Below are 13,125 nucleotides of genomic sequence, written 5' to 3' on the forward strand. Positions count from 1 at the left end.
ACCCCACCCCCGCAGGTCATTACCTTGTTCCCCCCTCCTCATTTCAACCCCTTGAACTAAGTTCAGCAGGGGTACAGTAGGGCCTCCCAGGCTGCCCTGGGAGGATCCAGCCGCTACCAAAGGGTCTCGGGTTGCAGCCCACTTCCCCCACCCTCCACCCCCACTGGCCAGGTTTTTTGGGGGAAGAGCTCGCCCTCACAGCCCCGCTGCCCCCGCCTGATTAACCCACCACTCGCTGATCACAGGCAGTCCTGCAAAGACCGAGCCGGGGAGGGTGGGGGGCAGTTCAAAGGGTTAAGGAGCTGCGGCTTTAGAGGAGGGGGTTGGCACTTGCGGCCCACAGTAAAGGGGAAAGTGGGGTGGGTGGGTCAGGGGGTCACTATGAGGAGCTCTGGGAAGCGAAGGGAGCGACACTCCCAGTTAATGAAGACCAGATCTCACTGAGCTCCTTGATCAGCGAGCCGCGCCTAGATGAGGCTGGGATACCTCCCCTCCCTGGGCAATCCGAGACCCTCCCTCTCCCAATACTCCCACCACCCCTTAAAAAGGGACAGTGCCCTGACCCACACGGCGAGAGAGGTGTTTTTTTTTTTTTGAGGAGAGGGTTGGAAAGAGAGTGGGATTCACACGGCTGGGCTCTCCAGCAGTTCCGAGCAGGATCTGAGCAGTTCTGAGCAGAAAGGGGTCCCTCCCTTCCCAGAATTCAAAATCGAAATTCCAAGCATGCAAAACCTTTGCTAGACCAATACTCAAATGCAGCTCACCAGCTTGGCGGGAATTCAAATAATTTCACAACCAGTTCTCTTCCCCTAATGGTTTCTTTCAACAACCGGTTTCACCAAAATTGCTCAGAAAAGTTAACAACCGGTTCTTGTGAACCAGTGCGAACCGGGTGAATTCCATCATTGATCTGGAACCCACGCTACATATCGGATATGAATACAGTCAAGAGAAGCCAGAGATATTTCACGAGAAGAGTCCTCCACTCCTCTACTCGTAACGGAATACCTTATGTCACCAGAAATTGGAAATTTTAGGCTTAGGCAACCTAGAATGGAAGTGGCTCGCCTTAGGATACGATGACGCTATTTTTCAAACCAATCACATTTTGTTCATTTGTCTGAACACGGCTACTCTGTCTGTCAGGTGACTGTAAATTACGCATGCCAGAGTTGGCTTGCTGTCAGGATTCTGGCAATCGCCCTAATTAAATCATGATTCTCCAGCCAAGTTTCAAAAAACTTCCAAGGATTCATTAGAGGTGACATACCGGCACAGCCCTAATGTATGGAGTATGGAGTCAACTCTGGCCTACGTCATTTAGAGTCCCTTGTGACTCCATTTCCTCCCTCCCCCGCCGGGTGTGTCATAAATCAAATCCTCCAACTGAGCACATTCACGAGCTGGGTGTCATCAATCACGTTCTCCAATTAAATATATTGGGGCAAAAGCTCTGGTAGTTTAGTTACAATCTTTTAAAGAGAAGAGTTGGGATGTACTTTTGCTTTCAAATCTGCTCTTCCAGATTTCCTTCTTTTTTTTAATGGCAACTACTAAAACAGGCACAGGGATGTTTTATGAGTTGACATTCTCATCCTGACCTGGCCCAGAAGATTTTTCGAAAAGCTGAAGTAAGCTAGCTTTTCAAATAAAATAATATACTAAAAACTTACTCCTGGAGTGCAGAGAAGAGCAACCAGGATGATGAGGGGACTGGAGGCTAAAACATACGAAGAACCGTTGCAGGAATTGCTAGTCTAGGGAAGAGAAGGACCAGGGGAGACAGGAGAGCAGGCTTCCAATATCTGAGGGGCTGCCACAGAGAGGAGGAAGGGGGCCAAGCTATTCTCCAAGGCCAGACAAAGAATAATGGATGGAAACCGATCCAGGAGATTCAACCTGGAAATAAGGAGAAACTTTCTGACCGTGAGAACAACCAACCCTGGAAGCTTTTAAGAAGAGACTGGACTCCCACCTGTCAGACATGGTGTAGGGTCTCCTGTGTGGGTGGCAGGTTGGACTAGATCAGGGGTGTCCAACCTTGGCAACTTTAAGACTTGTGGACTTCAACTCCCAGAATTCCTCAGCCAGCAAAGCTGGCTGAGGAATTCTGGGAGTTGAAGTCCACAAGTCTTAAAGTTGCCAAGGTTGGACACCCCTGGACTAGATGATCTACAAGGTCCCTTCCAACTCTGTTAATCTGTTATCTTATTATCGGGAATCTAGCTCAAAGGAGCCTCTCTGATCAGCAGAAGTGTATCTTTGAAAGGGGGGAGGGTGGCCAATAGCCCCCACACAGGTAGTCCTTGAGTTACGACCACAACGGAGCCCCAGATTTCTTTAACGTCAACTAAGAACCTGAAGAACACAAGGGAACAACTTCAACGTTGGTGAAGCTGATTTTTTAACCCCCTTTTTAACAACTTCTTCTACCACCGTTATGAAAGGAATTGTCACGGCCGTCGGTACGTGAGTGACGTAGTCGTTAAGTGAATCTGGATTTTTCCCCAGGAACTTCACTTGCTGGAAGGTCGCAAAAAGGGATTGTGTGACACACACACACACACACACACATGGGGCGGGGTGGGCACTGCGACTGTCATCAATACGAACCAGTTGCCAAGCACCTTAATTTCAATCATGTGACCCTGTGGGGAAGGCTGTGACGGTCGTAAGTGTGAAAAATGGGGGTTTTTTTCTGTGCCGTTGTTACTTTGAACGGTCACTAAATGAACCGTTGTAAGTCGAGGACGGCCTGTATTAGGAAGGCTGCCTGCCGAGGGAGAGTTGAAAGCAAACCTTTCTGCAGCCCGTTTGTTTGGGATGCCGGCGGTTCTGTTCCCGTGTTCGGAGCCCAGCTTGGAAATTAACCCTCTGCCATGGCCAAGAGGGGCCTTTGCCTCTCCACGTTGCCCCTCCTCTCCTGTATGCCTCTCCCCCCCAAAAAAGCCCCCGCCCCCTCAAATCCTCCCAACAATAAGCCCCCGTAGCCTGCGGGTGCATTAAAAATTCAGGCAAGTCGCTTGCAGCCAAGAAAACTATTTCGATGCATTAGCGTGCTTGGAGGAGGGGGAAAAAGGAGAGAAAGGGGGGGGGGGGAAGTTATGTGGGGTGAGAATTGAGGGGGTGGGAGATATCGCACTGGCCATCCATGTTTCTTTCATTACCAGCTGACTGTCAGGGGTGATTAATTTCCAAGCCCCTGACCCTTTTCTTTGCAACCTATGTTGCAAGGGTAAAATGGTCTCTCCCTCTCTCACTCACACACACTCTCTCTCTCTTTCTCTCTCCTTCCCTCCTTATCTCTATCTCTCTTCCTCTCTCTATTTCTGTCTCTATCTCTCACTCCCTCTTTTCCGTTCTCTCTCTTTTTCCCTCTCTGTCTGCCTCTCTCTTCTACTCTTCCTTTCTTTCTCTCTCTTCCTCTCCCACTCTTCCTGTCTCTGTCTTCCTCTCCTCCTCTCTCTCTCTCTCTCTCTTCTTCTTCTCTCTGTCTCTGTCTTTCTCTCTCCTCCTCTCCCTCTCTCCCTCTCTCCCTCTCTGTCTCCCTGTCTTGCTCTCTCTTTTTCCCTCTCCCTCTCTGTCTGCCTCTCTCTTCTACTCTTCCTTTCTTTCTCTCTCTTCCTCTCCCACTCTTCCTGTCTCTGTCTTCCTCCCTCCCTCTCTCTCTCTCTTCTTCTTCTTCTCTCTGTCTCTGTCTTTCTCTCTCTTCCTCTCCCTCTCTCCCTCTCTGTCTCCCTGCCTTCCTCTCTCTTTTTCCCTCTCCCTCTCTGTCTGCCTCTCTCTTCTACTCTTCCTTTCTTTCTCTCCCTCTCTCTTCTTCTTTCTCCCTCTCCCTCTCCCACTCTTCCTGTCTCTGTCTTCCTCCCTCCCCTCTCTCTCTCTCTCTTTTCTTCTTCTTCTCTCTGTCTCTGTCTTTCTCTCTCCCTCTCTCTCTCTCTCTCTCTCTCCCTCTGTCTGTCTTTCTCTCTCTCTGGGTGTGTGTGGGGATGAAGTCCGGGCAGGCTGAAATCAAGAGGGGAAAAGATTTGGTTTAAGAATGAACCACATTTGTTTTCTGACCAGGCTGGCGAAAGTCAGAAATTTAAGGCTGAGCATCTAATCGAATGCACTACTTCCTCCCTAACCCTTATCGCTACTGCCCTTTGACCCTCAGTGGGGAGGGGGAGTCAAAGGGCGGCTGCTTTTCAGCAGTAGAGGATCTCTGGGTTTTTCTAAAAGTTTGGGTAGTTGGGTGTAAACTTCTGGGAAAGCACACCGCATATGCAATTAGGCTTGTGTTTCTCAGCTCGGGCCACTTTAAGATGGGTGAACTTCAACTCCCAGAATTCCCCAGCCAGAATGGGACGTTCTGGGAGTTAACGTGCGTCCATCTTAAAGGGCCCAGGTTGAGAAACATTGTCCAGGCAGCTTAATTTTTCTGCAATGTCCCCTCTGTCTCCTCTCCCAGACTTTCAAAGGACCCCAAATGTCCGGGTTTAAGAAGAATGGGTTTAAGAATGTCTGGGTCCTTCTGCTACTGACACTCCCAAAAGCTGGGAAAATCTGCCCAGCTTTGTCACCAGTTTCCTTGGAGGAAAAATTAAGGTCTCCATGACTTGAAAGCCTCATGGCAGTTGTGGCTTACAAGGGCTTAGCATTGGCATTGATGCCAACATGGAAAGGAAAAGAGAAAGGAAAAGAAAAAAGGAGAGGAGAGGAGAGGGGAAGGGAAGAAGGAAAGCAGGAGGAAGGAACAATGAAAAGAAAGAAGGAAGGAAGAAGAAAGGAAGACATGAGAGAAGGAAGAGAGAGAAAGAAAGAAAAAGAAAGAAAAGAAAGAAAGGAGGGAGGAAAGGAAGGAAGGAAAGAGAAAGGGAAAGAAAGGAGAAAAAGAGGAAGGAGGAAGATAGGAAAAAGAAAGAAAGAAGGAAGGAAGGGAAAGAGAAAGGAAAAAGAAAGGAAAGAAAGAAGAAAGAGAAAGAGAGAAAGAAGAAAGAGAAGGAAGGAAAGAGAAAGAAAAAAAAAGGAAAAAAACAAAGGAAAGAAAGAAAGAAGAAAAAGAAAGAAGAAAGAGAGGAAGGAAGGAAAGAAAGAAAAAGAAAGGAAGGAAGGAAGAAGGAAGGAAGGAAGGAAGGAAGGAAGGAAGGAAGGAAGGAAGGAAGGAAGGAAGGAAAGAGAAAGGAAGGAAAAACAAACTAAATATTGAACAATAAATAAGGAAAAAGATGAAAAAAGGGAAGCAATAAGGCAGCAGACACGGCATGAGAAATGGCCTTTTTTCAGAGGGCTGGGCAGCAACCGGTAGGCAGTGTGGAGAAAATGACCACAACAGGCAACTAACACAACCCTCCGTTTCCACGGAGCACAAAAATCCCCCCAAACCAAACCCAAAACCCCATAAGGGCAAATGCGCCATCGCCAATAAGAGCCCTTGCACAACGGCTGCCAGATCGCTGCCCTTTCGAACGGCCCAACAATACAAGAACACGCAAACTTCGTGGCCAAAAACAGAAAAAGCAAAACCCAACCCCAGCCTTTGTGAAAGAAATCTGACTCCTGCCAAAAACCGGCACATCTGCTGGTGCCGATAAAGGCTTCCACATGTGCCACGCTGTCAGAAGAAGGAAGCATGGAAGTCAAGAGCCTCCCCAACAATTTGGAGACTGGGGTGCGGTGGAAGGGGATGCGGCCATCTGGCCTGGCCGCGTGCACTTAGCAGGGATCGGCCCCACCACCCCCCAAAAAATAATTCTACAGAAGAATGACTGAGTCTGTCCTCTGCACTTCTATAACGGTCTGGTTTGGTTCTGCAACCCAACAAGACAGACACAAACTTCAGAGAGTAATTAGGACTGCACAAAAAAACAATTACTACCAACCATTTTTACTACCGGTTCTGTGGGCACGGCTTGGTAGGTGCGGCTTGGCTTGATGGGTGTGGCTTGGTGGGCGTGGCAGGGGAAGGATACTGCAAAATCCCCCTTCCCTCTCCACCCCGCTAACCTGCTTTCCAGCTCGGTTCTCTCCTCTGCAGGGCAACCAAAGGAGACCCAGCCGATCAGCTGGGACTCGATGGGAGGCAGAGAAGAGACGGTGGGGCGGAGCCAGTCAGAGGTGGGATTGGCCGGTTCTCCAAACTACTCAAGATTTCCACTACTGGTTGTCCAGAATTGGTCAGAACCGGCTAAATCCCACTTCTGACCTGTATACTGTACAAATCAAAAAGAGGGCTGTGAAAATATCTACAGACCCCTCACATCCTGGACATAAACTGTTTCAACTCCTTCCCTCAAAATGACGCTATAGAGCACTGCACACCAGAACAACGAGACACAAGGGGAGTTTTTGCCCAAATGCCATCACTCTGCTAAACAAATAACTCCCTCAACACTGTCCAACTATTTACAAAGTCTGCACTACTATTACTATTAATCTTCTCATCACTCCTTATCACCCATCCCCTCCCACTTGTGATTGTATGACTGTAACTTTGTTGCTTGTATCCTAATGATTTATATGGACTATTTCCTAGTATGATTTGATTGCTTATTGTACCCTATGACTATTATTAAGTGTTGGACCTGATGATTCTTGACTCTTGACGAATGTCTCTTTTCTTTTATGTACACTGAGAGCATTTGCACCAAGACAAATTCCTTGTCGCACTTGGCCAATAAAGAATTCCTTCCTTCCTTCTTTCCTTCCTTCCTTCCTTCCTCCCTCCCTCCCTCCCTCCCTTCCTTCTTTCATTCATTCAAATAATGCCACTTCTGAAAGGGACATTACTTGGGGGTCTGCAATTTCTGCCTTGGGGCTATCAATGTCACCCCTGCCTCTGCCCCTGCCAGCCCCCAGCAGTTTGCCGGCAAAGAGAAAGTGGGACTGCTGCCCACATCGGCTGTCTGGACCAAAAAGACCCACCTGGTCAGAGAGACAAGCCCCCCCGAAGTCTTCCAGGTCGGACTTGGAGCCTCCGTCTCGGTCGTCAATGACCAGGTCGATGGGCATCTTCCCCTTCAGGCAGGTGATGTAGCGGTGGCAGAAGTTGTCACAGAGGTCATGAACCTGGAAGGGGAAAGGGGAAAGGGGAAAGGGGGAAGGGGAAAGGGAAAGCGGAAAGGGGAAAGGGAAGGGAAGGGAAGAGAAGAGAAGAGAAGAGAAGAGAAGAGAAGAGAAGAGAAGAGAAGAGAAGAGAAAGAGAAGAGGAAGAGGAAAGGAAAGGAAAGAAAGGAAAGGAAAGGAAAGGAAAGGAAAGGAAAGGAAAGGAAAGGAAAGGAAAGGAAAGGAAAGGAAAGGAAGGAAGGAAAGGAAGGAAAGGAAGGAAGGAAGGAAGGAAGGAAGGAAGGAAGGAAGGAAGGAAGGAAGGAAGGAAGAAGTTAGGTAGGTATGTAGGTAGGTGAGTGGATGGAAGAAAGGAAGGAAAAAAGGGAAGGGAAGGGGAACAAGAATGAAAGGTGGTAGAAGGAAGGAAGGAAGGAAGGAAGGAAGGAAGGAAGGAAGGAAGGAAGGAAGGAAGGAAGGGGAAGAGAGAGAGAGGAAAGAAGGAAAGGAAGAAGGGGAAGGGGAAGAGAAGAAGATAAGAGCATTTCCAGAACTGACCAGGATATAAATTGCAGAAACAAATATATAAATGATAGAACTTCTCCTAAAAATCTTCTTAAAACACTGTTTCCAACCGTGGCAATTTCAAGACGTGTGAGCGTCCCCAGCTCTCAAAATGGTAGGAAGACGCTGCCTTAAAGCCTCAGCAGAATGAAGTCTAAGTTAAAGTCTATCTCTTGAGCAAAGCAGTTGGAGAGGGAGGGGGCAGCTTTCCACTGGGTACATCCCCCCCCCCAAGGTTAGTGCCAGACCTCTGATATAGAACCTTCTGGATTCAAATTTAGTCTATTTTTAAACCTTCTCTCTCTCTGTTGCTTCCCTGGGAGCGGACCCTCCCAATTGGAGCCAGCTGCTGTTGGGAGCAAGAAAAGGGGAATTATTTGCCAATATTTTTGTTGCTGTTGTTGCCAGACTTTCGTTTTTGTTTTGTTTTAAATCCCACTGTGGGAGATAACAAGGTTTCCTCTACTCCTAGATGAAATTCTGAATTGGTTGCTCCATTGTTCCAAGAGATATCTCAAAAACATTCCGCCACCACCCCCCAGGACAGAGTGGCGACTACAATTTTACAGAAACTTGGAAAAATGTGTGGTGACGAGGCATTGTTAGATACCGCTGGGACATCTGAGGTCTGGTTGCTTTCTAGAAAGGAAAAAGCAAAGGCTCCAGTCCTCATGAGGGCCAAATAGGTACCTTTTTTAAGTCTTAAGGGCTAGACATGGGTGCTAAATAATATTTGCGCAAGTTTTTGTCTGTCGCCTGGATAGAAAACTCTCTGCAACGGAATCAGACCATTCTCAACCAAAACACTTCCAATGGAGAGAAACTTAAAAACGCAAACGTGCTTCAAAACGATGTAGTTTGCAGAACATGGACCTGTGTGTGGGCTGGAGAAAAATATATGCAGTTTTTCATATCTGCAGAGCCTTAACAGAGTTTCCACAGAGATAAATCACAGAGGTTCGCAGCTTTTCAGCTCATAGCAAACATCGTTTGGTCACTTTTCTGCCCGGAGTTTTTTTGTCAAAAAAAATAAAAATAAAATGCAAGCAGGATATAAATAAAAGAAACTATCAAAGAAAAGAGCCGAGTAAAATCACACAATCTGGGGTAGTCCGAGTTCTACTCCCGCCTTTCGGCCCAAAGACGGCTAAGGGTGAACTTGGCCCAGCCAGTGTCTCTCATCCCTAGGAGGCAAAAGCAGTCGGAAATCTTGCAGGGATCTGTCAAGGTCCCCAGCCAAAAATTGATTCAAAGGGACAAAAACACCCCCACACCCACCATAAAACAGATTTCTTGCTTTGCTCGCAAAATTGCTAGTCTTATTTTTATTTTATTTTTGGAGCTTAGTGTTGTGGGAGGAACATGGGCTAATCCAGGGGTCTGGGGAGGGTTCTGCATCCGATGCAGAAATGGGGCCACCACCATCTGGGAGTTACATGCTGACTCCGGAGCCTCCAGAATCTGACAGCAGCGAGGTAGAGGAACAGCGGGAGCCTGTTCCCAGTGCGCGCTTGCACAGAGCTGCCAGAAGGCAAGAACAGTTAATAAAAGGGCTGACTTAGAGTAAGGCTTAGAGATGATTGGCCCCTCCCATAAAACATAAAGGAGGAGCCAAGGGACAGGAGCCTTTTCAGAAAGCAACTTCGTTGGTACTGTCGGTTTGAAGCCTGAAGCTCCGCGTTGCATTTGTGCTCCGTTTGGTCTTGTACAACTAATTGGCAATGTAGTCATTGGCAGCATTTCAAGGGAGATAAAGGTGCGTGCTTATCAGACTTATCCTGAAGGACTTCTGTGGGACTATTTATGAAGTGTCCGAGACTCATTATAGGCTGTTGAATGACGATAGCTGAAATAAAACAAACGGTTTTGGGGGACTAACGTGTGTTGGTTAGTGTCCCAGGAAGCCTTGGTCAGAACAGTTAGGGGGAGAACAGGAGGGGAGGGGAAGGGAGGAAGGGACACGAGCCAAATTTCAGAAGAAACACCTTTACCTTTTCTAACTCCAGGAGATGAAATCTCAGCACTTGAATAGCCTGGATCATCTACAATTACAAGAAAAAAAAAGGAGAGAGAGAAAAATTGTGGGTTGTGGCTTATTGTGTAAACGTATGTTTTGTTTATTGCCCCGTTGTTTCGCGGGACACAGTGGCTTATCTGGAATGTGTACGGTCAGGCAATGCAACAGGTCAGTGGGATTTTACGGTTTTAACCTGGAGAAATTCACAAGGGAAGTCGTTCAGTGAGTACCATCATGGCCTAATCCTGGATTGGACGGGGAAGCTTAAAATGCCTACAGAGGCCGAAGTGACCTCTGCATCACACAAGCACAGAGAAGGGAACAGCTGTGTTTTGGGCAATTTTGGAAGCTGATCTGAACAGAATAACAGACTTAGAAGGGACCTTGGAGATCTTCTAGTCCAACCCCCTGCTCAAGCCCGATTCCAGTTCAGACAATCTCCTTTGAAAAACTTCCAGTGTTGGAGCATTTACAACTTCTGGAGGCAAGCAGTTCCACTGGTTAATTGTTCTCACTGTCAGGAAATTCCTCCTTAGTTCTAAGTTGCTTCTCTCCTGGATTAGTTTCCATCCGTTGCTTCTTGTCCTGCCTTCAGGTGCTTTGGAGAATAGCTTGACTCCCTCTTCTTTGGGGCACCCCCTCAAACATTGGAAGACTGCTGTCATGTCTCCCCAAGTCCTTCTCTTTAATTGGTCATTTTAAATTTGTCTAGACAATCGGGAATTCCAAATCAAGATGTTTTGGAAACCAACCTAGACAGGGTTTCTCCACCTTGACAAGGTGAAGATGGGTGGATTTCAACCAGGGGTGGGATTCTACCGGTTCACACCTATTCGCTAGAACTGGTTGTTAACCTTCTAAGCAGTTCGGAGAACCGGTTGTTAGAAGAAATTACAGGGCTAATCCTGTAAGGAGGGCAGGAAGGAAACATTCTGGTGTTGCTTACAAAAACTGCCTCTCCATTAACCCTTATTACATTCTTGGCAGGACTAGACTTCCTGTCTCAGGAACTTCTCTGGAGTTTTTTTCCCCTCCTTTGCTGGTACTTTGCTTGTGTGGAGTGACCATTCAAAGTTACAATGGCACTGAAAAAAGTGACTTATGACCATTTTTCACTCTAACGACTGTTGCAGCATCCCCACAGTCACGAGAGGCCAGGCGAGGAGAGGCGTGCCTCGATGCGAGTGATGTTGAGTTGGCCACGCCCAGCCGATAACATGACCACCAAGCCACGCCCACCCAGTCACATGACCAACAAGCCACGCCCACCAACTAAGCCACGCCCACAGAACCGGCTGTTGAAAAAGTTGAATCCCACCCCCGACTTCAACTCCCAGAATTCCCCAGCTATTCTTGCAGATGTATGTATAAAGAGGAGCGACTGATTCAGCGGACAGAGAAATGAAAGGAGGATCATTACAAGGGAAAGAGAAATAGAGAACGAAAACAAAGTTTGACCAAGAACAACACTTTGGGGGAAGGTCACTTCTTCGTTTTGGTTTTGTTTTTGTTTTTAAAGGGAAACAAGGAGCATCCTTACCAAATTATCCAGTTCAGGATTGGAAGAAAATAAAGGTTTTTCTGTCCTAACCTAAAAAAAAGGAGACATTGGGGAAGCCGGAGCAGGGATGGAGAAACAGAAGAAAAGAGAAGGAGCGTTAGTAAGGGGGAAAACACAACAGAGGGAAATCTAAGCCGTGCATCGTTGGAAAGAAAGAAAGAAAAAACAACCACCTAAAATAAAACCCGTGTCTCTCATTTCCGAAGAGAAAAAAAATAAAATAAACCCCCGCAAAAACGGCAAACGGAGTGACTTTTTTCTCCTCTACAGAATTTCAGCTGGCAAAAAAAATAAATAAAATATCTGCATCTTACTTTCTGAAGTTGTTTCTTTCCTCCTCTGCCCTTTGCTAAAATTCCTCCAAGTTCACACACTCACACACACACAAACAGCCCTGTTCGAAATACCAGGCCGTTTTTTTTTCTCTCTCTCCATCTGTCTCCTTTCAGAAAGGAAAGGAGATTTTTAAAAATCCCTGCGGTGGGGAATCTTACACATCCAAGAAAGTCTTTGCTTTGGGTGAAGGGAGGGTATCAAACTCCCCCACCCCACCCCCCAAAAAAGTCTGAGAGGTGGCTACTTTAAAGAGACCTTCAACAAGGACTCCGGCTTGGCAGATCGAAGAATCAAGAAACATGAAAAAGAATATCTCGTCCAGTTTTTTCTCAACTAGGCCAACTTTAAGATGGGTGGACTTCAACTCCCAGAGGGAGTTGAGGTCCACCCATCTTAAAGTTGGCCAAATTGAGAAACACTCACCTTAACTTACTGCACCTCTGTATGCTTTGCCAATTGCACCGTGGCAGATAGGACAGCGCTCCAGAGGGTTAATGTCATTGCCCAGAGGATCCTAGGTTGTCCTCTTCCCCTCTTTGGAAGAGCTTTATAGCTCCCGCTGCCTTAAGAAAGTTCAAAACATTCTTAAAGATCCATCTCATCCTGGGAACCCTTTTTTTGAACTATTACCATTTGACAGACGGTACAGGACAATAATAAAAACAAGGACAAACAGGCTGAAAAACAGCTTCTATCCCAGGGCAGTAACTCTATTGAATTCTACTGAGTAGTGCAATATTAATGCAATATCAGGGGTTTTCAATTCAATGCACAGAATGCGAAGGAGGTGTGTTTGTGTGCCCTTTTTACACTTATAATGTACATTGAAGGTGGCGTTTAATGCCATCGTACGAGGTGCAATGACAATAAAAATCAAAATGGCGCTATAGAGCCCTGCACACCAGAACAACTAGACACAAGGACAGTTTGTTCCCAAAAGCCATCACTCTGCTAAACAAATAACTCCCTCAACACGGTCCAACTATTTACAAAGTCTGCACTACTATTACTATTAATCTTCTCATCATTCCTTATAGCCCCTCCCCTCCCACTTGGGACTGTATGACTGTAACTTTGTCGCTTGTATCCTTACGATTTATATGGACTGTTTCCTAGTATGATTTGATGGCTTATTGTACCCTGTGACTCTTATTAAGTGTCATACCTTATGATTCTTGACTCTGGACGAATGTATCTTTTCTTTTATGCACCCTGAGAGCATTTGCACCAAGACAAATTCCTTGTGTGTCCAATCACACTTGGCCAATAAAAGAATTGTAATTGTAATTCGAATTCTATAACAGGGGTCTCCAAACTTTCTGGCTTTGTGAGCTGGCAGAGGTGGGGATGGAAAGAGAGAGAGGATCGCTCAAGCCGTGTAGTGGGTGAGCATACATACACACACATGCACAGAGAGAGCTCCATTTGCATGAGGTGGAGGGGGGTTGGACTAGATGACCTACAAGGTCCCTTCCAACTCTGATTATCTGTTCACTGAGATGCGGGCAGGTGCACCCGTCCCTTGTGCAAATGGAACTGCGTGTCACCTGTCGCTTCCGTGGCCCAGTTTTGAACAGACCACGGCCCTGGGAATTGGGGAATCCCAGATCTATAAGATCTTATT

At 46.8% G+C, this 13,125-nt stretch overlaps 1 protein-coding gene across 3 annotated transcripts in view; it reads right to left on the reverse strand.

Moving 5' to 3' along the window:
* MEIS3 (Meis homeobox 3) overlaps positions 1-13,125 on the reverse strand; it is a 49,658-nt gene that overhangs the window by 16,679 nt on the left and 19,854 nt on the right. The window contains exons 4-6 of one of the 3 annotated variants that reach the window (XM_087940185.1): positions 11,145-11,195; positions 9,579-9,629; positions 6,904-7,047 (exon numbers count right to left, since the gene is read on the reverse strand). In XM_087940185.1, coding sequence (XP_087796311.1) covers positions 6,904-7,047; positions 9,579-9,629; positions 11,145-11,195 — 246 coding nt within the window. The remainder of the gene's footprint in view (positions 1-6,903; positions 7,048-9,578; positions 9,630-11,144; positions 11,196-13,125) is intronic. The other 2 variants (XM_087940186.1, XM_087940187.1) reach the window with 2 other exon arrangements.

This window comes from Pseudonaja textilis, chromosome 10 (genome assembly GCF_049901715.1).
Source record: "Pseudonaja textilis isolate UNSWEBS1 chromosome 10, rPseTex1.2, whole genome shotgun sequence".
Taxonomy (NCBI): domain Eukaryota; kingdom Metazoa; phylum Chordata; class Lepidosauria; order Squamata; family Elapidae; genus Pseudonaja; species Pseudonaja textilis.